General features: G+C 45.9%; 1 protein-coding gene across 1 annotated transcript in view; it reads right to left on the reverse strand.

Moving 5' to 3' along the window:
* STARD13 (StAR related lipid transfer domain containing 13) overlaps window positions 1-22,012 on the reverse strand; it is a 239,307-nt gene extending 217,295 nt beyond the window's left edge. Inside the window, exon 1 of the mRNA XM_036249813.1 lies at window positions 21,889-22,012. Within this exon, the coding sequence (XP_036105706.1) occupies window positions 21,889-22,012 (124 nt within the window). The remainder of the gene's footprint in view (window positions 1-21,888) is intronic.
* Window positions 22,013-25,721: the final 3,709 nt, after the last annotated feature.

Consider the following 25,721-nt stretch of genomic DNA (forward strand, 5'->3'; position numbering starts at 1 on the left):
CCCTAATAAGCACAAACAGAAGATAGATTTCATATACTACTAATACAATAATTACTATTGACTCTAAAGTAAGCGAATCCGTATTTGTTTTCAACTTAAGTGCGTTACTTGAGAATATTTGAAAACATTTGCTACAGGGGTATGAACAGTGCAGATTCTCATCAAAACCCAACTGTCTGAATCTACGAACCGGCACCTCCGAGCCAGGCGTTCCTCAGGTCCTGCACAACAGAAGCTCCTTGTGCCAAGGGTGAGGGTTCATACCCAACTTAGAAACTGGGTTAATTTTATCCAGTTCCGAAAGACTAGAAATTCCAAATAGACGTTTTGTAAGTGTGTATCTGTATGTCCCAGCGGTATCAAACCCAGAAACAGAAGCTGATGTTCAATAGAGAATCAGAGTTCTAGCTTCAAAGTCAAGGTCGTCATCAAGACTGATTTCCTGTTTCTTAAAAAAATCTTCCACAACTTGTTCAAGAGGCATCTTGCAGATTACTCAAAGACAAGGGTATTCGGTGTTTTATCGCCTTCCTACCCCACGCTGACCTTACTGCTTTCTATATTTTACTCAGTGTTAATGAATAGATATTATATGTGATTTTTGTAATTTGTATGTTTTCAAGGGATTAAGATATTTGGATTACTGATATAAAAATAGAAACACCTCTACTTTTATCTTTTAAAAAGGTTCTATATGTCTTTTAAGAACAGTGAAGGTAGTCATAAATACTTGCAGACTGATCCTCTTATATTGATCTCCTATATCTATGTCAAGTTTACCCCTAAAACCTTCCCTTCAGAAAGTGGTGCTGCCAGTCCAGCCTACGCAACAAGCGCCATCCTGCTGGCCCTGGGGCTGCTTGGCTGGCACTAATGATTTCATTTCTTGTATAATAAAAGCACACAGGGTACATCATATACATTTTTCTTCTCTCTCTTTTTAACACGTGAACTGCGAGGATTTTGAACTTACACGTCAGAAAGTTTGTCACCAGGATCACAGGACACTGGCCGTTCTCTCTGAAGCTTTCAGCAAACCTGCCCTACTTACTTCCTGCCGGCGCCTGCGCCCTACCCCGCCGTCATCCAACCCTCAGCTGCTCCAGAAGGAAACAGGAGGAGGCCTTCCCCGGACTCTCCGCGGCTCTCTCCACCCAGCAGTTCTGTCCACAGACACGGCCCCGCTGTCCTTTACACAGAGAGCAAAGACAGCGACGACAGAACCTTGCACGACCTAGGATTTCGAATCCCTTTGTTCACAAGACCTGTTGCTGGGAGGCGCCATAAAACGTTTTAATTTTAATCCCCTTCTCTTGCCCATCCCGTTACAGGGTGGATGAAACTTTCCAAATGCTACACATCCAAAGGACAGAAAAATGGGGAAAAGGAGCCAAAAATATGTATAAACTGCCACCTGAACTGTCTAATACGTAACTTACAACCCTCAGAATCCATCACCAGTCTTACGGGGTCTAACAGTGTGTCCTTTATTGACAGCAGAAAGGTGACGCTGGAAGAGAATAATGCACTAACTCATGGAAAACCCGAAGGAGATGTATCCCTACCTCCCCTCCTTCAAAAACACAAGTGCTCCATTTCAACGAGGTTCAATACAAAAGCTTCCTTTCAGAACAACTGTGAAAATCACAGGATGTATAAAGTCATTTAAAACAGGTAAAGCGAATAAACAGGAAATCCCAGGGTATCCCCACCTGGCCCTCCACTAGCTGCTCCCCAGGCCGGCAGAGTGCTGAAGGCCGGAGCAAATCAAGCTTCTGTGAGGACCTTTTCACCCTAAATGCCACTTTTGCACACTAATGTTTCACAAAGAGGTCATCGGGGTAAGAGGCTAAATTTGAAATGAAATTTTATTTTGGTGTATTTCAATAAAATAATGGAAACCAGACACAATATCCTATGAACTGAGCCCTACTCTTAAACTGTTGTGTTTGGTTTTCTTCCAAAGATCTTTAGGGAAAGGAAAGGAAACCATGTTTAGAACATCTGCTATGATAAAATGGGGTTTTCAAAGTGGATCAACAGCCTCACAGTTCTCTGCAGAGCATCTTAAAAACACAAATTCCTGTCCAACTTGACTTTCTAACCAGTAGGTTCTAGATTTCGTGTACAGGAAAAGTAGCCCAGGTGATTCTTTTCTACGGAAACTTGAGGATTCATTACAGGACTTTGACCAAATGCTTTCGCATAGGTTATCTTACTCAGCAGTCCAGTAACATTCAAGTGGCGATGTGCGTGATTTAACGTGTGTGTTCCTTCTCTATCTAAGCAGAGATAGCTGTGCTTTCCCCTATGAAGAATGCTTAATGGTTGAGCACATGAGCCATAGGGGAAGACAGCCCTGACCACAATACTTCACTTAATTCCTGATCTTCCATAAGCTTTAGTTGTATCACATGAAACGTGAATATAATACTGTGCTTCCTAGGCCTGCTTTGAGTGTTAAATACAAAATTTGTGAGCTGGTACATGGTTGCACTCAAAATGTCGCAGTAGCTATTATAATTTTCCTTGAAAAATATGATCCATCTATAAAACAATTTATTTATTCACAAAAGCCCTTCAATCTTAGAATGCTACATTCTAAGATTGTGACTAAAAAGCAATGTTACCATTTAAAAATATCTATAATAACCACATATCTGCTGTTTTCATTAAAAATATTCTCTTGAAAGAGGACACCTGAGGATATTTTTTCCATTGATTATTTTAGAGAGCGTGGAGAGGAAGAGGGGAAGGAGAGAGAGAGAAACATCAATGTGAGAGAGACAAATCGATTGGCTGCTTCCTGCATGAGCCCCGACTGGGACTGGGAATCGAACCCATGACCCTCTAGTGTGCAGTTCGACACTCTAACCATTGAACCATGCCGGCCAGGGCACACGTTTATTTTTTTAAATACTGGCTTGCTGGCTTGATATATTTTCAAAATGCTCTTTTGAGTTACACTATAAATGTATGTAGTGATTATCTTTGGGTGCTTTTTATAGTCCACATGTTGTCTTTATAATCAACATGTTAGTTTTATCATTATAAGTAAATGAATAACACTTTTAAACGGGAAGACTGTCCTTCCGAGCACAGATCAGCGGTGCTGTGTTCGTACTTAGCAAACGGACCTGCTCGCAAAGTTGCAGTTTCGTGGTTGAATCTGATGAAAACAAGGTTTTGTTCTCCTTTGGGATCCACAGTCGACAGCCAACCAACAGGAGTGCGACCCCTTTCTTGCGAGGTTCAAAAGCTGCCAATTCCCAGGAAGAGATTTCAGCATTGTTTGGATAAGCGGGTGGGCCACTAATAACAATATAATTTCAATGTATTTCAGTACATTTTTCAAAATCTGTCTTATTTTGGTTTATTCATGCCTAAAACATTACATGTTGTTTATTTTTCATATACAATCTCTCCACAGGCTTTCTTGAATTAGTATCCTTAACTTAGTCTGTAGAAATATTTTTTCCTACTATGACTTCTAGATTAAGCAGTCGCCAGCTATATTGATGGCAGACAATGTGATGCAACATACAGGTCCCTTTACACCAGTATGCACAGAGGTTTGAGGGCTCCTGAGACCTGGTCTAGTCTTGGCTTCGGAACATGCCCTAGCTTTGTGAACTCATGCCCAAACCCGTATACATTTCAGAGTCTCATGTCCTCACTATAACATGAGGATGTTAATACTACTGACCCTACAAGTCATTAGGATGAAATAGAACAAGTTTAGCACAGTCTCTGGCACATGGTAAGGACTCAGTAAAGCAGCTGTTGTGTTTTGCTGGGGTCTCCATGGTGGGGAGCAATGGTTTCAAGCAGAGTAGGAAACTGCTTAATACTTTTGAAAGGTTGACCAAGGACGGGTAAAGAATCAGGGTTAAGGAATAGCTGGGAGTTTTTCTCTAACCATCCCAACAATCTCCCTAATGTGGCTCTCAGTTCCCTGGAGGTCAGAAGTACAGCGTTACCATTGCCCACATTCCACACGGGGCCCTGGGTCAGAGCAGATTTCTGAGTGCGCCCTCCAGTCAGTGATCTGCGCAGGCAGGAACCGCATGCATTCAGCCTTGTTTTCAGCTGGGTTCTCCAGTCCGCTGGCTTTCATATGCAGATGATTGTTCTGCAACGATTTAATTCAATGCTTTTCATAGAGAAGGCACAGAGGGGCCACTTCATGCATGTCACTTTGTTGTTGCCCTGGTGACATTTGAAGAGCCCTCCCTCAGGCGGTCCCAGATATCTGAGGGCTCCTAAGGGCAGCACCACTGAACAGGAGGTGAGTGCTGCAACGCAGCTGTTCAGTGGGGATTCTCGGACAGTACACTTCTGATCCCCCTGCCTCTGGTCAGCGTGTTAGGTAAACAAATCCAGCTTCCCACAAGAAGCTGAGCTTCTGCATAATCCAAGAACTCAACTCTTTTTAGTGAAATGATATAAAACCTTCTTAACCATTGACCTAAAGCCATTCAGTATGTATACGAAAGTCAGAGAATCACAGCATTTCTTTTTTTTTCTTTTGGTAGGTGCCCCTAGCGGGAACCGAACCCAGGACTCTCTCTCTGGTCCACAGGCTGACGCTCCAACTGCTGAGCCAAACTGACCCAGGCGAGAATTACAACATTTTTTATCAGAATTACAAGAAGTCATCAATTTTAATTTATCATATTTGTATTTGTGTCCCTAGTACCTGATAGGTAATCTTGCGTAGAGTAGGCCATTGATTAATGCTTATGAATGAGTAAATACAGTTCCATTCCAGGTCATTGTTCAAGGGAATCCTTTGAAAGTAACTATTGCCCAAAAGCCTTCTGAAAAACTGGTCAAGAAGTCATGTTCGTGTTACTGTGGGAATTGTAGGCTTCTGAGTCTCTGTTATACAGCACACGGACATCAGACACACTGCGACTTGAAACGTGCAAATCCAAGCAACTGCACCAGTGCTTGGAGTGAGAAGCCCGGTGAAGAGAGGCTGGACGCTGCAAAGCTCAGGATCTGCTGTAGGTTCTGCTCATCTGACAAAAGTCATCTTTACAAAGCACAGAAGACCGACCTCGGGTGTTTTTGCCAACCCATGCAAGAAAAGAGGCTCCGACGGATATTCTTTGAAGTTGTTAGAGCCGGGTAAGGTAGACAACATGGATATAAAAATAAACCGGGCTTGTGATGCTTATTCCAAGCGCAGTGGAGGAAGGAACATGGACTCACGTAATCACCAAGTCCTCGGGCTAGACAAGCGTTTACTGACTCGGAGACGGCACCGGACGTCACGGACGAGGCCCCGAAGGGACGAGGCCCCGAAGTTCCCATCCGTCCCGCTCACCTCGCCGGCTGTTCTCCACCTGCTCGGGTGGCCCCAGGGCTCCCGTGGAGCGGAGCCGCTGCCGTGCTGGGCCTCTGCGGCCCTGGGCCCGAGCTGCTCCCTGCACAGGGCAGCCCTCCCGCGAAGGCCCAGCCCCGGCTCCCTGCCCCGTCCCTGTGCAGGGCCAGCTTCCACAGTCCACCCTCTGACCCCCTCTGGTCGTGTCATTCTTCTGCTACTGCACGACCCATGAGTCCACGAGGGGAAGACAGAGTTTTTTTCACCTTTTTATTTTTGTATTTATTATTTATTTATTTAATGTTTAAATCCTCACCCGAGGATAGTTTTCCATTTATCTTCAGACAGAGTGAGAGGGAGAGAGAGAAACATCTATGCAGAGACACACTGACTAGCTGCCTCCAACAGGACCCGGACCAGGGCCAGGGCCCAAACCACAACTGAATCCGTGCCCTTGACTGGAATCGAACCCGCGACTCTTTGGTCCTCCGGCCGACGCTCCAGCCGCTGAGCCAAACCGGCCAGGGAGAGCTTCTGTACCTTTTTACTCTCAGTGCACAGCGTAGCACGTATCTGGAATATGAGTAAGTAAGTGCTTTGAATGGCTGGGCGAATCTGGCTAACTCCTCCCCCTGCATAAAAAGCTGAGGGCCAGAGGTTATTTTCCCTCTCCGTGCGGTTAAGCAACGGGCCCTGATGCGAGCAGCACCAGGACTTCTTTCTCTAACTGAGGCGTGCACTGCACTTGGTACTTCAGGGGGCTCTGCGTGTCTGCTTCCCCCCTGCCACACACCTGCCACCTGTGCACAGCCAGTCACAGCCGAGATCGGAGCTCCTGCCCGGCCACAGCAGGGCTCCAGGGGGCCTGACTACCTTCACCCCTTTCCTCCTCTGTCCTGCTCATCACTGCTCGGCCGCCTCCGGACTGTCCCACACCCGTGCACCCTGCCCTCCCGGGTCTCTGAAGGCCTCTGCTCCCGTGGCCACCTCCCCAGATGGCCCTTCCCTGGCCATTGACCCAAAGGCAGCACCCCTTTTCAGTCCCCAGCTTCTTCTCACCGTTTCATTTTCTTCAGAATGTGTTACTTACGACACACATTGCGCATCTGCTCAGTATTATCTGTCTCCTGCTCCCTGGAAGACCGGGGGGCGCCAATGTGGTCCCCTTGGGGTAACACTGAATGCCTGGTAGTTGGGCCAGTGTTGAGCGCAGCAGGTAGTGAATGAGTATTTGTTGAATAAGTTAAGTCAATGAGAACTTGGAGTCTTTAAGAAAAGAAAGTAATATCGTTTAGAAAATTTTTTAAAAAGTCATTTTTCCTCTAGCTCTGTGATTTTTAAAAAAATGGTCAAAGGGGAACATTTTCATCTTAAATGGATGAAAAATTTAATGTTTAAACCACAACTATGCTTTCTCCATTTTCCCAACCCAACCTGGGCGACAGCAGCAGTGTTGGTTTCTACTGGCTGTAAAACTGCGCCTTGGAAGGAGGCGGAGGACGGGAACGGGTTATCTTGCTGAGTCCAGGAAGCTGACAGGTGTCCTAACACCTAGGGGTGGAGTATCATCCGGCAGGCAGGGTCCGCGGCCACCAGAGGTGAACTGGGCACTGCGGAGCGACCAGTCCCAGTCCTTCAGTGTCCTGAGACAGAGGTTTAGGCTGTCAGCAAACACAAACGTCTCTCACGGGGAAAGCTTTGCTCTCGAAGGTAAGGTCCATTTTCCCTCAAGAAGTTTGCAGCCTAGACTCATTTCAGACATGGGCATTTTGCTAATGATTGGGTGGCCAAGAATGAATTCACCTGTAATCCCAAGTCACTCAGTGTGACATGGAGTTGGACTCTAAGCTCAAATTTATCACTAATGAGATATGTGGCCCAGAACAGGTTAACTGCATCTCTCTGAGGTTCAGTCAGCTCATAAAATGAATGGCTTGGGCAAGATAATCTATAAGGCTTCCATGTGCTCTAATATTTTTTTATTTATTTTTAAGTTAAAAGAAAGAAGAGGATCAAATGTTGGCTAGAATGTCCCCATAATAAAGAGCTTGAATAAACAAATATCATGTCTCGGTCAATGCCATTCACATTTTTGACGCTTGCTAGGAAATGATTCACAGATAAAGAAAAGACATTCATTTTTTATTTCTGCAAAACTAGTTTATTTTGGAGATGGGGGCATAAGTAAATATAGTACTCGCCTCCTCCCACAACATCTAAATTACAACTAAACTGCAGAACAGCCGTCATGCAGAATCACCTGAAATCTGGCTGAATGGAAGTCGCCCAACTAGGGATCAAGGCAGAAGCCACACTGAGACTGGCAGGAGGGGTGGAGATGCAGAATGAGCTAGTCCAACACCCACCTGTGGTGGATAGAAATTGGGAGGGATATCTCAGCTGTGGAGAGCCCCTCTGAGGAGTGAGGGGTCCCATCCCCACATCAGGCCCCCATCCCAGAGTCCCATGCCAGGAAGAGAAGTCCCCATAACCTCTGGCTGTGAAAACTGGAGGGGACAGAGGCTGAGGGAGAGAGGGCTGCTAGAGTCCCAGGCCGTTCCTCCTACAAAGCCGTGCACGGCCTCACTCAGACTCACCCCTCTGGGCTCCAGCACCAGGGCAGCAGCTTGAAAGGCCCCAAGGACTGACCGGAGGAACCGAATTGTCCAGCATCAGGACAAGAGCTGAGGCGTCAGCTTTCTCCCAGGCAGAAGTGCTGGCAGAAGCCATTGTTCCTTGGATAAGCCCTTCCCCACAGAGCCAGTAGAACAGAATCATATCTGAATCTCTATCAACCTGGCTCACACAGGTCACCCCTGCCCCTCGGTGATTCCCGGAGGTCTCGCCCCACCCAACTTTCAAGCCCACTCAAGCTGTTTCCAGTGACTTTTTCATACGAATGGCCTGCCTTGATTCATGCTTCAGATTTCCCTAACATCTCTCCAACAAGCAGCATCTACCCGCACTGAGCCCACACCTCTTGCTACGCGGCTCCAGCCCTGCCACGAGCAGCATCGGGCCTTGGTTCACAGCTTGGCCTCTTCCGGCACCTCCAAGCCCGGGACAAGAAGCAGCCACCTGCAGATCGATCTGTAGGTCATGCTGGGTGGCCCCAGGCAGGACACAGGCAGTAGCTGGCGTTGGCCTGCACCTCCTGGGAAGCCCCAGAGCCAGCACACCTGGTGGACAGCTTCAGACCATGTTGAAGCATCACATCCAAACACCTCCACAAGCAACACACTCAAGCGGAAGACACTGGGCACCAGAGTCCCACTGAAGTAAGTCCTGCTCTGTGGGCTGGGCCCCTACACAGCGGATCCCCCACAGTGACTGAAGGTCAGTGATCAGTGCTCACTGCCAGTCCTTACAGCTGATCAGTATGGGGGTAAATCCCTCCCATTGACATGCCCAAAGCAATCAAGGCTCAACTATAGGAGGGGGTGTACAACCCACATGGCAGTCACACATCAAGGGCCCAGCTGGGTGATCGGGAGGCTGTGCCACTGACCCTACAGGACACCTCCTACTTAGGCCACTCTGCCACACCTGGGAGACAGAGTGGCTCTACTACGCACAGAACAAACATGGGGAGGCAGCCAAAATAAGTAGACAAGGAAACATGTCCTAAATAAGAGAAAAGAATAGAAGTCCAGGAAAAGAATTAAACAGTATTGAGACAAGCAATGTACTAGATGCAGAGTTCAAAACATTGATTATAAAGATGCTCAGGAAAATTAGTGAGAACCTCCAACAGCATAAAATAGGACCAGTCAGAAATGAAGGATACACAAACTAAAATGAAGAATAATTTACAAGGAATCAATAGTAGAGTAGATAAAGCCAAGAATCAAAGGAAGGGGAAATCTGTAATACTTTCAACAACAAAGATAAATTTGTAAAAAAAATCAGTGATTTGTAATATAGGGAAGCAAAAAAAAACACCCAATCAGAACAGCAAAAATAAAAAAGAATCTCCCCCCCCCCCCCAAAAAAAATGAGTATAGTACAAGGAATGTCTGGGACAACTTCAAACATACCAGCATGCACACCATGGGGGTGCTGGAAGGAGAAGAGACAGAGCAAGAAATTGAAAACATATTTGAAAAAATAATGACAGAAAATTTCCCTAACTTGGTGAAGGAAACAGACATACAAGTCCAGGAAGCACAGAGAGTCCCAAACAAGATGAACCCAAAGAGGCCCACACCAACACACATCATAATTTAAAAATGCAAAAGGTTCATGACAAAGAGATAATCTTAAAAGCAGCAAGAGAAAAGCAGTTAGTTACCTACAAAGTCGCTCCCAGAAGATTGTCAACTGACTTCTTAAAAGAAACTTTGCAGGCCAGAAGGGAGTGGCAAGAACTATTTAAAGTGATAAAGAGCAAGGACCTACAACCAAGATTACTCTATCCTGCAAAGCTGTCATTTAGATTTGAAGGACAGATAAAGAGATTCCCAGACAAGGAAAAGCTAAAATTCATCACCACCAAACCAGCATTTTGTGAAATGTTAGAGTTGGAGGACGAGGAAGAGGAAGAGGAGAAGGAGGAGGAGGAGGAGGAGAAATAGCAACAATAAGTTGTCAATAAAAACATATCTATCAGCAATAGAATCCAAAAATCAAAATAAATGAACAAGCAGAACAGAAACAGACTCACAGACACAGAGAACATTTTGATGGCTGCCAGATGGGAGGGTTGGAGGGAATGGGTGGAAAAGGTGAAGGGATTAAGAAGTACAAATTAGTTGTTAAGGAGTAGTCATGGGGATAGAAAGTACAGCATAGGGAATATAGTCCATAATAGTCTAATAACTATGTGTGGTGTCAGATGCGTGTGAGATTTATCAGGATGATAATTTGGTAAATTATGTAATGTCTAATCACTTAGTTGTACATCTGAAACTAATATAATGTATGTCAACTGTAAATAAAAATAAAAACTGATTTTAAAAAGTTGAAGAAGAAAAAAATCCAGTTTACTTTAACATGTGGATTATACAGTAGGAGATAAAAGGATATTTTTTATAATCATAGACCCATTTATTTATTTTATTTATTTTCTATTGATTGATCTGAGAGAGAGAAACACTTATTGACACATTCATGGCTGACTCTTGTAGGAGCCCTGACCCGGGGTCGAACCCGCAGTTGTGTTGCATTGGGATGACACTCTAACCAACCTAGCTGCTCGGTCAGGGCAGATTTTTTTTAATGTAAGAGAAAACTTCTCTATTACAGTACAAAAGCAATGTTGTTGGGAGACAAGAACCAGGCTGCAACATGAAACACATCGGAATGGACAGAGGGAGGAACCGGGGGCCAGCGGAGACCACGTCACCAGCTGTGCTGGCCTGAGCCAGGCTTCCCACGTACCCCATCTTTAAAAGTGGGGTGCTAATCATGACGTCCGCGTCTTGCCGTGAGGATTCCCAGGATGATGGGGAGAAGCCTGATTCAGGGGCCTGGCACACCGCAGGCCCCAAGTCCTCCCACCCGAGGCCCAGGAGGGACACCCACATAGAAGAGGGATCAAAGCGAGCTCCGCGCGTGCTAACCGTGGGCCCGGCCTGCTCCACCTGAAGCTTGTCCCGCAAACGAGACAGCGCATGAAGGCCTGGGCACGGCGCTCGGCGTGACCGGGACCGATGGGCCGTCCGCACCCGCGCACCACTCACTCCGCAGCGCGGCGCCCGTCCGCGGCTCTGCTAGGGCCGCTGGGCTGTCCACGCCGATGAGCCAGAGCCCTTGTCCTGCAGGCACGGGCACGGAGAATCACTGTATGTGAGCACTGACGCAGGGACCGTGTCCCCAGGGATACCCAGAACCTGAAGGTCTGGATTCTGACCACTGTGCCACTAACGTTTGATGTACCCCTACAGAGTTCCTATCTTCCTGGAAAGTAAAAGTCGACAGGGTCTTCCACGGAAGCTGCTGGCAGCTCATGCTCACCGAGTGCTCAGAGCTAACCACAGAGGGCTTCCCAGGCCACTGTCATGTCACTTGCTTCTCGTGGACCACCATCAGGGACAGCTGGGTGCCAGGCACTGCGCCGGCGGGCCTGCCCTCCACACGCCGCATCGCCGACAGGGACGGAACCTGCCTCTGCATTTGTGCTGCTACCCAGAACTACACAGATACATTCTTGTTTGAGGCAGCTTAAAATCAAATAAAAATTCATGCGCTCTTTTTATTTAATTTCCCAGAAATACTTTGCATTAAATAAGAAACTTAACTTTCAAACAAAAAAGAATGTGTTTTTTAAAACTATTTTTAAATGGGGATATCTATGTATAGCTTCCAGGAGAAAAGGGGGGCTTAGCCCATGTGATTTCAGAGACTAGACTCTGGTCAGCTTCACCAGGACAGATGGACATAAGGACAAATAGAATGCTGGTAGGTATGTGCTGGGGATCCCTGGTGGTCAGGACAGGCTGTGTTACTACTTCTAATTCCCTTTTCTGCGTGAATCCCCCTAGGTGAAACCTGCACAGATAATAGCCTCAGTGATTTTAATAGCAGTGGTTTAATATATTAATTTATTATAGCTACTGCAAATACATTTTTAATTAAGAAAAAGCTTAATTAAGTTCTTAAAACAAGCCTTGGATCTGGAAATCTAGCCTATTAAGAGTTGTAATGTGTCCCCATCTCCTATTATATGTAATACTTTTAAAGCACTGTAATACTTTAAAAAACTAAATAGAATATTTGCTTGAATGTATGTAATAATAAATATATATGCATGATAACTCTGTACATACCAGGGGTAGTGTTATTGCCTTATTTCATAAAATGCTGTCAGAGTCAACAGACAGTAAAGTAAAGCGCAGTTTCTTGGACAGCACCTTCCCCGGGAGCCGGGGCACAGAGCGTGTGAATTGCAGACTGTAGATGTTCAAGGGGAAGCTTCAAGGTCCCTTCCAGATCTCATATCCTGTGACTTTACACATCACTCTATCTGATTTAATTACCACCAAATCACCCATGTAGGTGAATTTACAAATGAAAGAAAAACACGATTCTACAGGAGGCTGGATGCGGGACCAGCCATTCATTTTCCAGGCCTCATGCAGAATAAAAATGTGAGCTCTCCCTTCAAAAAGTAGTAATAACAACAAGATGGTAACAGCAGAGCAGTACACCAAGTGTGGGGCCCTTCTGAGCCCTGCCTGAGTGTGGTGCCGGCCAGAGATGGCTGAGATTTCCTAGGTGTTTGCAGGTCCTGGACTCCTAGCTTGTCCCCCTCCAGTCCCACAGGTGTAGTTCCAGGTAACAGGAAGTACCAGTTGGGAGTTGCTGCTGTCGATGGAGCTAGGTCACCACACGGGGAGTACCCACCAGGCGTCCTGGGGTGTCCCTCTGTCCTCCCTCTGTCCGAACGCCCTATGAAATCCACACAGAAAGGGAACTAAAGGACATAAGGCGTTTCCTTCCCTTTGGATGCATGGTCTGTTTTCATAGACTCATTGATTTTTAAGCTAAATGGGACCTAGAGATGATCTAGTCCAAATTCTCTCCTTTTAATTAGGTTTCTGTCAAATCCCATTTAGGCCAAGAACATGGGGGTAGATTTTTGGTTGTATACTTCTAAAGATGATGGTGATTTTGATGAACAAACCGTAATTGATGATCTTTCAGAAAGACAGAATGTTAGTGTAATGAATGACTCATGCTCCAACACTAATGGTTTTACACGAGATGCTGCCAACCATGCTAACGACATATGAAGTGTTTGATTTACTCGTCCAGTCAGAGCAAAGGGAGTTAGGTTATGTCTTAGCCCTTGGAAACCCCTGAACATGGGCTCTAAGGGGGGTTCATACGACACGGGAACGAGGCAGAGGAATCGGGGTTTGAAGGGTGTGGGCGATTTAAGGCTGGAGTTAAAAGCATCGTTTTACCAGGAAATATGTCTTTCCTGCTTTATTCTCCACTGGTTTTTTTGTTTTTTTTTGTTTTTTGTTTTTTTTAAATAAACTCTTATCCAGTGTTTATGAGGGGCCAGACACTATGCCAAGTGCTTTAAAAATATTAACTCATTTAATCCTCATAACAACCCTATAAGTGAAGTAGTATGTTCATCCTCCTTTTCAAAGATGAGGAAACACGAACACCGAGATTAACTATGTTGCGCAGGCACCACAGCTTGAGTGGCGGAGGCAGGATTCAAACCCGCGCAGTCTCGGCTCCAGCCCTGCGCTTAGTCACTGGATGTGACGCCTGCCTTCCATCATGCCCAAACACCACCAACCGCACCCTCCTCTGCAGGGCTGTGTGAGCCAAAGTAAAGTGATACGCACTCACTGCGCAGGGTGACCTGTGGTCCTAACAATGTCGCCATAGCAGTGGCAAATATTTATCATCAACAGTGCGATTGAAGGGATGCTAATTCCCCAGATGTTGATCACATTACGCAGCACAACTGTACACACACGATGCTATCTCACATGGCCTCAATCCCTTCCCACCCACGGTGCTCCTCTGAAGGACCGCGGACGCACGTTTTCCTTTTGTCGTCGTTACTTTGAGACTGAGGAGCTAGAAATCAAACACTGAGCACAAATTGTCTCCTCTTTCTTTCCGGAAAGAATGAAATAAGACAATGATTAAAATGTGTAACAGTTTTTTTTTGTTTTCTTGAGGGCTTATTTTCAGTCTAACAATTGCTCCTCTGTTATGTCTATTGCTTATGAAGTCTTTTAGGGGATTAAAATGTATAATTTATTTACAAGACTGTGGCGGGAATTCGTGGCCAGAAGTGTAATCCGTCCTGTTTTGGGAGAGTTCTGTGATAAACACAACTCAACGCCAGGCAAGAGGGCAGCACTGCGCCCCCCATCTCTGTGACATCACTGCCCCCCCAATCTCTGCGACGTCACTGACCCCCAGAGGCTCCGTGCAGCGGGATATGGGTGTAACTTACACTGTTACGATTCCCAGATATTCAATCAAATATTTGTATTTTTAGGATATTATTCAAATAATAAATATTAAGTTCATTAGAAAGCACTTTCAATGATCCTTCAAAGAACCCAGAAATGTTTCCACGGTAGCCCTTGGGAGAGAGGGTAAGAGGCATATGATAAAACATCCCAATTTAATGTCATTGTTAGTAAATGTATTAATTTGCAGGAGGTTGCAGAACCATTATCTCTGTTGTTCCTTTAATTTCCTTTATAGACAGGAGAAAGAAGTATTCAACAGTATGCCGTGCTAGTCTACAGATTAAGTATTCCCTATTCCACCAAATAACAACCATAGGATTCTGAGATTTTTATTTGAGACAAGAATGTTAGTAAGGAAATATTCGGCCAGAGCATGTGAGATGGCTTGACACAGCAGATTTGCAAATACAATATTGTGTGGTCATGGCACATTCTATAGTGTCCTTCTGCAACTTCTGGAAGCTTGCTCTATTTCTAGTTAAATAGATGAGCTAAGTGATTTGAGCAGAATAATGAAATTTGTGTGCTTTGCCAGGACAAATGACAGTACTGAATTAATATCCTGCACCATAGTCCCAACATGTTTTGACAAGGATGCTATTTCATGGCTCAATAAATACTTATTGACTAACTACAAACATGACAAAAATGTTTGTCACTTGACTGTTGTAGAACTAAACAAGGATCTGGAAGAAAGCTCAGGAATGTTGTAACGCTTTCAAAACACTTTTGTTTTTATTTTGCAATATCAAAAAACTTGCAAAAGGGCAGAATAAAAATATACTGCTAGATGAACCCCCAGAAAAGTACAAGGTCTCCAAGCAAATTTTTCTTTATAAGTTGTTTGTTCAACATAAGACATAAAATGCACAAAGGAGAAGTATATATTAATTTCATAGACATGGGCTCCATGTCTAAGTAATCAAATTTGTGATGGGCAAAAATTGTATCATGTAGACTCCTCAAGAAATTCTAGCTAACTAATGGGACTTGTGTCTTGTACTCAGAGCAATCAACGAACATCATCCCTTCTTACTCTGGCACCAGGAGGACACTGTGTTATTTCTCAGGGTTAGCCAGCAGACTGCCGATAGCCGAGACAAAGTTCAAGTTATGTTCCGTACAAACACAAAAATTTAAGATGTTGTTATCTACTTTTCACTGAGCAATCACCCTTCAATCAACTTTACTGTGGATAAACATAACTGATAGATGCAGAGCTGAGACACTCAGTATAGAGAACTGTCCTTACAAGCTAGGCTTTGCTTGATTAGACAACATGTTCCCAGAGAGCGTGACCCTGGAGAAGCCACCTCGCCAGTACAGTACTCTCACCCGTTATATGTGGGGCCAACAAGTTACAGTAACCACAGAAACATCACTGCTAAGACCATTTTTTTACTGATCCTAGAGAAAGGAAGGGAGCGAGAGAGACATGGACTGTCGCCTCCCACCTGTGCCCTGACCGGGAGTCGAGGTCGCGGCCTTCTGGTGCCCAGGTCGATGGTCCAACCAGCTGAGCAGCACTGCCCCGGACAAGACCATTTTTGTTTAATTATCTATATTTTTATTTTTTATATGTATGGGCCAACCTTGGGAAGTCTTTCCTTCAAATATTATTTTTAAATTTTTATTTTTAATTTGTAACATTTCTAAATTTAAATTGTATTTTATTAGTGAGGCTTTTGATGATTATTTTTTAGTTATCAACTGTTCTAGGACCAACTAACTAAGGATTCTTTGATAGAACACTACTACTGTTCTACCACAAGAACGCTGAATTTAGGAACAGTGTGGGTATTTTTCTCATTCCCCAGAAATTCGCCCTGTGTATAGTACAGGGTAGGCAAAAGTAGGTTCACTGTTCTTCATGGGGAAAATAACACAACCATTAATAAATAATAATACAAGAACAGTCTGTTTCCCATACAACTGTAAACATACTTTTGCCCCCCTGTGTATATAATTTACACCAACCACTGTGCTGTAAGCTGAAGACGCCCTAGGACTTGGTCCTTGGGGTGCTCCTTTCATCGGCAGTACCTTCCTAAGTGACCCCATGCAGTCAGATTACCCCAGATTTATATCTTCCAAACCTATACTTGGAAACAGCTCCTGACGTTACTGCTGGACGCCGGGAGGCACCTGCGCCCTAACCCGCAGGAGGAGACCGCCTCGCTCCTCCACTGTCTTGTGCGAAAGCGAAAGGAAAGTTCAGTTTGCAATTACAACGGGCAACCCTGCCAGCTGTCCGCCCAGCCCCAGGGCGGGAGTCCCGGCCCCTCTCCCTCACCTCTAACAGCTCCCAAGACAGTTCCAAAGCTGCTCCTGTCTCTCCACTCCCGGCACCGGCACCCTAGTCCATGCCACTGTTTCTGTCTCACCTGGACCTCGAGCTGGTAATGTATTCAGGCCCTGTCACTCCTCTGCTTAAAATTCTTTGCTTCTTATCACACATAGAACCAAATCCAAACTCTGTGCTTTGGCAACAAGGCTCAATCTGATTTGATAATCGGTGCCCATACTTCTGACATCCACCACCAACTCGTGTACCTTTCCTCATTCTCCTATAGGCATGTACCTTCTTCTTTTCCCCTGCCCCTGTACAATGACATTAACGCTCACTCCAGCTTCACGTAAGCAAAAACTTTTCAGAGGGGTTTAGAATATGACCTTGCAGTACACACACGCCTCTGTGAGTCATCACACGGTCGTGTCAGTCACTGGTCCTCAACCTGCACGTCCCTCGGAACATCTCCGAACTTCAAAAAGCGGTGACCCCAGGCCCCTCTGAACTGAGCCAGGATCTCGAGAAGCAGCAGGTTTCTGAAAGGCTTCCGATCATGGCACGTGCAGCCCAGGCTGAGGACCCTGATGTGTGCCCTCCTGCTCTGATGTGTACTTACATTTACCTGGCTTGAATGTTTTTAAAATATTTTTCCTTTATTGATTTTAGGGAGAGAGGAAGTGAGAGGGAGAGAGAGAGAGAGAGAGAGAGAGAGAGAGAATCATCAATGAGAGAGAACATCGACTGGCCGCCTCCTGCATGCCCCCCACTGGGGATCGGGCCCACAACCTGGGCATGTGTCTTGGCCGGAATCGAACCGGCGACTTCTTGGTGCAGGGGTCAATGCTCAACCACTGAGCCACACCAGCCGGGCTTGATTTGACTTTTTTTTGTTATTGTTAATATAAATCACATCTAAATGTACTCCCTTTTCAAAGAATGTTACAAACAAAACAGAACCCTGACAGAGCAGGGTGGCAGTTCTTCACAGCAAGGGGACGACGGGGGGAAGGGCACTGTGGAAGGAAGGACACCTGGAAAGGGAGGCTGGTGTTGTCCTGTCTGTTTTTATATCATGTAGCACAATTAGACTTTAATAAGAAAGTGTGTATGGCCCATGTTCTGGTCTTGGTCCTACCCTTCATTCAAATCCCAATCTCATATTTACATTACATCACAGGACGCTGCTATTGACTGTGAGTCTGAATGAACCTGTCTTGACGTGACAAGAACTCATTGAAATTTGATGGAATTAGTGTTTCTAGTGAAACTCAAACTTTTCAGTATCTTAGGTTCATTTAGCGATTTTCAGCCCATGTGCCACAAGAATTTTTAAAACATGCTATACCTGACTATTTACTCAGGGGCTCTGGTACCTCTTTTCCCTTAGATTGTAAAAAAAAAAATACAATAGCTAACATATTAATAGCTGTTTGATGTGAACTATAATACATTTTTTGGTGTGCCTCAGAATTTTAGTAATTAGTTTATGTGTGCCATAAAATGTAAAATATTGAAAATCACTGAGTTAGTTTATTCTTGGCGGCAACATAACTTTTGTGTTTAAGAGAAATTATTTAAAATGAGACTATAAAAGAGTTCAAAAGACTTGGACATCTTTTAGTTCATAAGCTACATAAATATTATTATGAGACTATAAAGGAATCAAGCATATGGATTACATTTACATTTAAATACAGTAGGGTTTTAAAATAAAGGAGCAAGAAAGCTTTAAAAAAAACTCAATTTGATTTTCTCAGACCTTAATATTTGAAAATTAGTTCAGACTTCTTATAAACACCAAGAGCTAAAGGGTATGCTCACGCCTGCAGAATTGAACGATGCTATACAAGCTAAGAGCTGTCACCAGGGGTGTCTGATTAAGGAGCAAAGGAAGCCAAAAGAAATGCCACTCATCCACCTGGAGAAACAGCATTTAGGCTTCCTGACAGCGCCGTGTTCTTGCAGCCTGGGCCTCTGAGATCAGTGGCCGTGGGCAGGCCACCAGCCAGGGCCCTGACAAGCTAGATGTATGGCTGTCTGTCGGTTCCAAATCTCTGTAAGTCCATACACTGCCCAGCCCAACAAGATGACGAGGAGACACATTATTTTAGTTGTCAGGGTTATCTCTGTCACTCCGGGAGAAAAAGTCTGTGTGAACTTAGTTAACTATGTTCTTCATTTTTAAACTAAGTATAGGTGACAAAGAGCTGTAGCGAAAGGGTTTGAGGACCCTGTGTCCCCATGAGGCCTATGGAGGCAGTGTGTTGTAACAGCCAATGAACACAGGTGACCCTTGAGTTCTGACAATTTGAATTAGAATCTTGCTTTGAGCGCTAACTTTATCATCTAGAGAATAAACAACAATTACCACCATTATTACAATAATCAATATTGAGAAAATCTTTGTTGATCCTTATAAGGATTAGACTTGGGAAATTAAGATGTGTGCATTGGCAAAAATGCCACAATCTGACGAAAATTTGGCTGCTCCTACAGAACTGGAAAGCCCAAGAGCTCCCAAATCAGTTCTTTTTTAAAGTTCTGTAATGAAATTAACAAAGTGTAGCATCATTCAGATCTTATCTTTCCATTGGCTTCAGTATTTGTGTCATTGTGACATGTAAGGAATGTTTTCTGCAATTATGTATAGTCCTTTCCTCTCCTACACATGATCCCAAAGCACAGAAATCCACAGGCTACGCTGTGATTAGATGGTTTTACTTCTTGTCTCTGTTTCTTTGACCAGATAGCCTTTCATGAAGAGAAGTAAGAGAGAGTTCGAGTAAGGATTTCCTTTCTTGAGATGTAAAAAAGCAAAAGGGAGAATCAAATAACCTTTAGAACTCTCTGGACAACAAACACAAGTTTGTTATAAAGTACCCTGAACACTGTCCTATTGACTAAGGATAATAAAAAGATAATTTTAGGGAAATTAAAAAGTCTCAGCACAAAAATTTTATCTGATAGAAAAAGATTTTTTTTTTAGTGAATGGCCTCATATCATCCCTTAGCGGGGCAGCACTCTGGGGTCGGGTGCATTTATATAGTTTGTTATTCTGATATTGTGAACTGAACCATATAAAGAACACTTTTACAAATGAAGAATACTTACACCTAAAATCGATGCCAACATTAATAACTTAAGTATTTCAATGTGCCGTGGCCAAAGTTCCATATTTTAGCTACCTTAGCAAGAAAACCCAAGAAAATCAATTTGCATCTAAAAGCTCCTTCATGGAGTTGGCTTGGTTTTGTGGCAAGAATCCCAGCTGGCTTGGAGAAGCAGAAGTAGGAGCCTGCTCACAGAGGATTGTTTGGTCCCAGCTGAATAACCTGCTGGCATCTGCTGTTAGCAGAGTGGTAAGCAGATTATGGGTAAGCAGATATTAATATTCTGATCAAACATTTTAAAACCTCATACTGCTATTAAAAAAAATAACTGCACTGCTCTGAGAGAACTCATATTTATCATTCTGAAGCCACTTTTAGCCTTAATTTTTGAAAATTCATAATCTTAAAATCTCTACCTATAGTTTATTTTCCAGAATCAAAACTTTTTCTCTTAACTGCCGTAAGACACTGCAATGTCTAAAACTCATGTGAATGAATGGCTTTCCTAGTTAATTTTAGTGGTTTTCAGTCTTTACATTACAGTGTCTTCCCCCCCAGGTCTCCTTCCAAGAAAGATAGGGCTGACTCGCCTTTGACCTCCGCTCCACAAGGGCTGAGCACAGCCTTGGCAGCCACCCTGGAAAGACTTCTTGTTCCTGAAGATCCATTCATTTAGCAAACCCAACAGACTTCATAACAGAAGCTATGAAAGAGACATTTGCAGCAAGCATTCTGAAGTTATGAAGCAACCAGTTTACTAGACCACAGAAAGTTCTAACACCATCTATCAAGTGGAGTATTCAATTCGGCACAATATCAGGGAAAGTTACTGATCGTCGGTAATTGAAGTCTGCAAGGTACATACAAGTCTTTAAAAATCAAGAGTCAAAACTACTAGGTTACCACAACTTATTTCTGGGTCCAGACTGAGAATCTGTTCATTTCTTAGGTGGTAACTAAATGGGGCAATTGTGTTGGAGAGAAAATGTGGAATGAACGTCTCACGCTGACTATGGACATGAAACCGTGACTTCCCATTGGACCCGTTAGGTTGATGAGGACCTAAAGCTCGAGGAGATGGAGACTCTAGGCACCGACTGCCCAGAGCGGTCACGCTGACGGGAGATGTGGCCGCAGGGGTGTAGGGTCAGAACATCCGCAGTTCTACAGTGAGGGGAAAGGGAGGAGCCCAGAGAAGAAAATCTCCAGTTTCACCCCCAGCATCTTCTCCCCCTATCCAAGCTTCATACTTTCTCGAGAATTCTTTTCTACCTCTACCACTGACCAACTCAGAAACACTGTTGGGGAGATGGAGAGCAATAAGGTCCAGAGACTCCTCATGGTCAGCTCAGGGGCCCTTCCAAACACACCCCGACTCCTGCACCTTCTTCCAGCAGCCAGAACTGGGGACAGTGGTGGGAAATCCCACAGTGCCTAGCAGCCCCTCTGTGGAGCGGGCCCACTCCCGTAATGGGGCAGGTATGAGGGGTAAGGACTCAATGCCCCCGCTAAGGCTGCAGAAGACGGGGCCGCTCCCTGCGGGCATGAAGCGTGAAGGGAAGAAGTGTGGGCACAGGTGCAGGCTGGAGCGGGCAGGGGCCGCGTCCTAACTTATGCACGGATGGTAAGGACCTCTGGCTCCCAGCCATCAGCGCTTGTCTCCCTCCGGTCACGGGCAGGGGTCCCAAAGGGAGGCCCTCTGCCATAACCTCCGCTGAGGAGGGCCTGGCCGCCGCAGGGCAGGCAGCGTGGCTGCGACCTGCACACACAGGGGTCCACCTGTCTCTCCCCAAGTCCGACCCGCCGACGGCTGCCCTCCCAGCCTGGCATATGCTCGCCGGTCTTCTCTTGGCTCTCCCTCCCACACACGCAGTGGACATTTTCCGTGGAAAAGGCAACGTTGGGAGAGGGGCAGCCCTCGCGGAGGGCCCCTGGGGCGGCGGTGGGTGGCGGCAGGGCCGGGCCGCTCAGGTGAGCGGGGACAGCGCCCGCGCCTGGGCACCGTGTCCCGGCTCCTGGCCCCGTGCAGCGCCCGGGCGGCTCCTGCGAGCACCGGCCGAGCCCACACCCACGGGCGCGGGCTTGCTGCGGGCGGCCGGCGGGGAGGGAGCGCAGCCACCCAGCCCGCTCGGACCCCGGGGAGCGCGGGGGGCGGGACGGGACCGGCCGCCTCCACCCACCGGCTCCGGCTCCGCCGCGGCACTGACCTGCCAGCCGCCTCTCGCGGACGCTCTTCCACAGCAGGCCCCAGGCTCGGGCCGTGGAGTCCCGCAGCTGCTCGCTGATGGAGCGCCTGAGCGGCGTCGGGACGGGTCTCCGCGCGCTGGTCATTTCAGATCCTCTTCATACTCCGCGGGCTCGCCGCCGCCTCCGCCGCCGCTCCTGGCCGCAGTCAGAGCGCCGGCGGCTGGACACGCCGGGCGCAGGGCTCCGACCGCGGTCCCGGGACCCGCCGGGGGCGCCGCATGGGCCCGCCGTCCGTCCGTCCGTCCCGCGCTGGGCCGGCAGCGCGCGCGAGCGCCCGCGGTTATCCTGCGCTCCTCGACTCGTCCTTCCCCGCTTCCCTCCCGCCGTCCTCGCTCCCTCCCCTCCCCGCCCTCCCGGACCGCAGCCCGCTCCTTCCGAGAGCTCCCCTCCCTCCGCCTCCGCCCCAACCCCGCGTCCCCGGGACCGGACGAGCTGCCACCCCGGTTCAGTTTCAGGGGGAGCTCAGGGGCTGGGCCCTATTCCTGCTACTTCTTGATAGTTTCTATTTTTCAGGCTTAGAAACTTCCATCACCACAACCATACAAAAATGTTACACCATGCCACAGCTAGGGCTATTAATAACCCATCCTATTCTTCCAGCTACTCGGTTTGGATGGTTTAATTGGAGCTCAGTTTTGGTGCGCTTGTATTTTATGTTAATTTTTCCTGGTTTCATCCATTAAATAATAATCTGGCTGCAATTTACAATCAAATTTACATGGCTTTAGAGAGTCAAACTATAATACCATGGGGGACCCCAGAGAGTACATTTCTATGCTCTGGTAAAGCACTAAAACCTGTATGCAGTCTGAAAAGTAAGGTATTATGAAAAAGTTAAATCTGAAAAAAGAATTTTAAGATTTTTAGCCAATAACAGAAAGTGAGTTTATCATTAGAAATTAATGTATTCATGCAGGGAAGAGGGAGGGAATGTGCTGGCCCTTTAAGAAGTCACCTGGGCTGGCCTCCCTGAGGAGGTGGCTGGCAGTCATTTTCTGGGCTCCAAAGCCTCACTCCTAGAATTCAGAACTAGCTCAGACCCCAGGATGTCCTGCTGTTCTCAAGGTGTCGCTTCCAAAGTGCTTGAAGAGCCGTAGAGAAGAAAGTAATTAGGACATCTGATGTATCAATTACATCTGAAGTTTGGCAATAGGAGTTGAAATATTTCAAGAGAATTTCTGAATTATTTAAAACAGTTAAACTGTTTAAATCTCATTTCTTTTTAAATGTCTTTGAACCAGACTGCCAAGTAGAAACCAAGTCTAGTTAGCTGTTTTGTCATTTTTGTATGTTGTTTGTTGGCGTTTTAAATCTCAGGTGCTCCATGTGAAGTTTGAAAATTAAAGGAAAGTATCCAGTTCTCCCTCTAGTATATAAATTACTACTGACTTAAGGAGTAAAGACAGCTAGCTACCTTAAGTATTCCCTCTACAGTTACATTTTTTATTATCTTATTTTTTTTTATTTTGTTGTTTTAAATATTCAAAATGTTCACTAGTGAAACATTTTAGAATGTGCTAGAAGGTAATGATTGAGCTTTTTTGTGCCACCCTGGTAAACCGTTGAAATTGTCAGTTATGAAGCAATAAGTCATGGATCAGGAATGGACTTGAAACTGTGGCCGCCAATTACAGACTAATCCAGACTGCTTTCTGGACTCGTGCCAAATACCCTTTTGCTTCCATCCTCATGTAGTGGTCAGGAACTACTTTGCAAGGAGCAAGATCTGTGTTATCTGGAAGTGACTGCTGTACAGTCTAAGAACAAATGCACTTCCAGGGAAGCTGTGTAATCTCAAAAAAAAAAAAGCATCTCTCATGGCACCAAACTGAGGCAACAGTTGTAACATAGACACAGGACTGATCTGTGAACTCCAAAGATCCCGGACCCCTATTATTTTCTATTTTAATACATATTCTATATTCAGGTGCCACAGGCTAGGGGTTTCCCTGGGAAGATTAATTTGAAGAATTCTGGCTTTACAAGTCGGCTTCGCGCTGGCTGTGGGAGTCTAGAAATCCGGGACTGTCCAGAGAAGCCAGGTGAGAGACAAGTGATCTGCTCTGAACAGTTGCGGCCTCCGCAGCCTGTGCCGTGACCTGGCGCTGGTCCTGCTGTAGAAAATCTCACAGCTGTGCAGAGCAGCCGCCACAGATGCGAGGATTTCAAACTCACTGGAAAGCCGGGGGCTGCTCGGAGACTTTTACACAGGTCTTTGGACAGCATCCACTCCCATTCTCCATAGCCCTGTTTCAAAGCCAAAGGACCTCTCCCCTCCTCCCAGAGTCTTCACCTTGAGCAGCTGGCAGCATTGCTGATGTTCAAAGGAAAGAAATCAGGTAACTCCTGGCTTCTGCTTCCTTCTTACCTTCCCTCCCATCACCGCAGAAGAGGGGGTCTCTCTTCCTACCCAAGGCCCAGTCCTTGACCGGTGCTCTGCTCACCATTCCTTCCGGTCCCTATAAAGTCCTTTGCTACACTAGTTATTTCCTTTCTCTCCTACAGCCTGCCCCCTGCCCCCATCTCATAGGCTCAATCCTCAAGGCTCACCTTTCTTTAAACCGAACCAAAACAAAGACAACCATAACAAAGCAGGCTGCCTCCACCCTGTATCTCTTGGGAAGGATGCTTTCCCCTATGCACACTGCAATCTGGTCTCCCTCACTATGACACGAAAGCATGTCTTGCCAAGGCCACCAATAATTGTCCGATTGCTAAATCTGATGGACATTCCAGCTGTTTTCCTTGGTGGGCATGTGGATGATGGAGCCCTGCTGACAAGCCCTTCCTCCTGACCCTGCCCAGTCCCCTGACTGTCGGGCTACCCCTCCCCGGTCTCCTCACTCCATGTCCATGTGGACGCAGTGTCTATCTTCAGAGCATCTCCTCTGTCCGTCAAATGATAGCATTCCCTGGGCTTCACTTCTCAGTCCCCAGCCCCCCACTTTTTCCTCATGCTTCAGCACTCTGGGTAATGACACTCCTTACCGTGGGTTCAACCCTCAGCTCTCAGGGCCCAGCTTGGAACAGACAGAAGCATGTGTGCTCTTTAAGAGTATGGCTGGAGGCAGAGTTGAGTTTGGCCATATGTCTGCCCTCAGCACTACCTACTCATAGGGTTGTATTGTGGATTAAGTGAAACAGTCCACTTGGCACAAATAAAGGATTCAATCAATGCTCCCATCAATAATATTATCATCACATCACTGTCCTACTCAAATTTTCCCTGAGCCCTTACAAAAGGCCTTTCCTGACTTGAAGTCTATTCCATGACTCCTCCGAATGGTTTAATTTTCACTGAACTCTAGTCCTTACTCTTTCCCACTCCTGCACATTGTCTCATTATTTGTTTGTGGTCTGTCTCCCCGGCCAACGGGGGCAGAGGCCTCGTCGGTCTAATTCACCATTGTGTTCTCTGCACCTGGGACAGCCCCCGACAGTCTTGCTCAGTAAGAGCTTGTAGATCAAATGAATGATTGTGGTCCAATGCCACATATTTCTACCTTACTGATGGATGTTTCTAAATGCTTCCTCTAAACCTGCTCCTCCTTTTCTCTTCATATGTTCACCAAGTGATGCTGCCCACCGTCTCGTGTCCAAGCGAGACATCTAGAAGACATTCTACATCCCAAAATTCTTTCCCTTGCTTCTTCAATCTTCCTGTCTCCATTTCCATAGTGACTGGTTTAGTTCCGTTTTTCTTCTTTCCGCCCTTGATTTCAGCATAATGAGATTTACATTAAAAGCTACTGCTCTCACTGAGCTCTAGTCTTTATGCATTCCACTAATTAAA

The sequence above is a fragment of the Molossus molossus genome, unplaced genomic scaffold, assembly GCF_014108415.1.
Source record: "Molossus molossus isolate mMolMol1 unplaced genomic scaffold, mMolMol1.p scaffold_m16_p_9, whole genome shotgun sequence".
In the NCBI taxonomy this organism is placed as follows: Eukaryota; Metazoa; Chordata; class Mammalia; order Chiroptera; family Molossidae; genus Molossus; species Molossus molossus.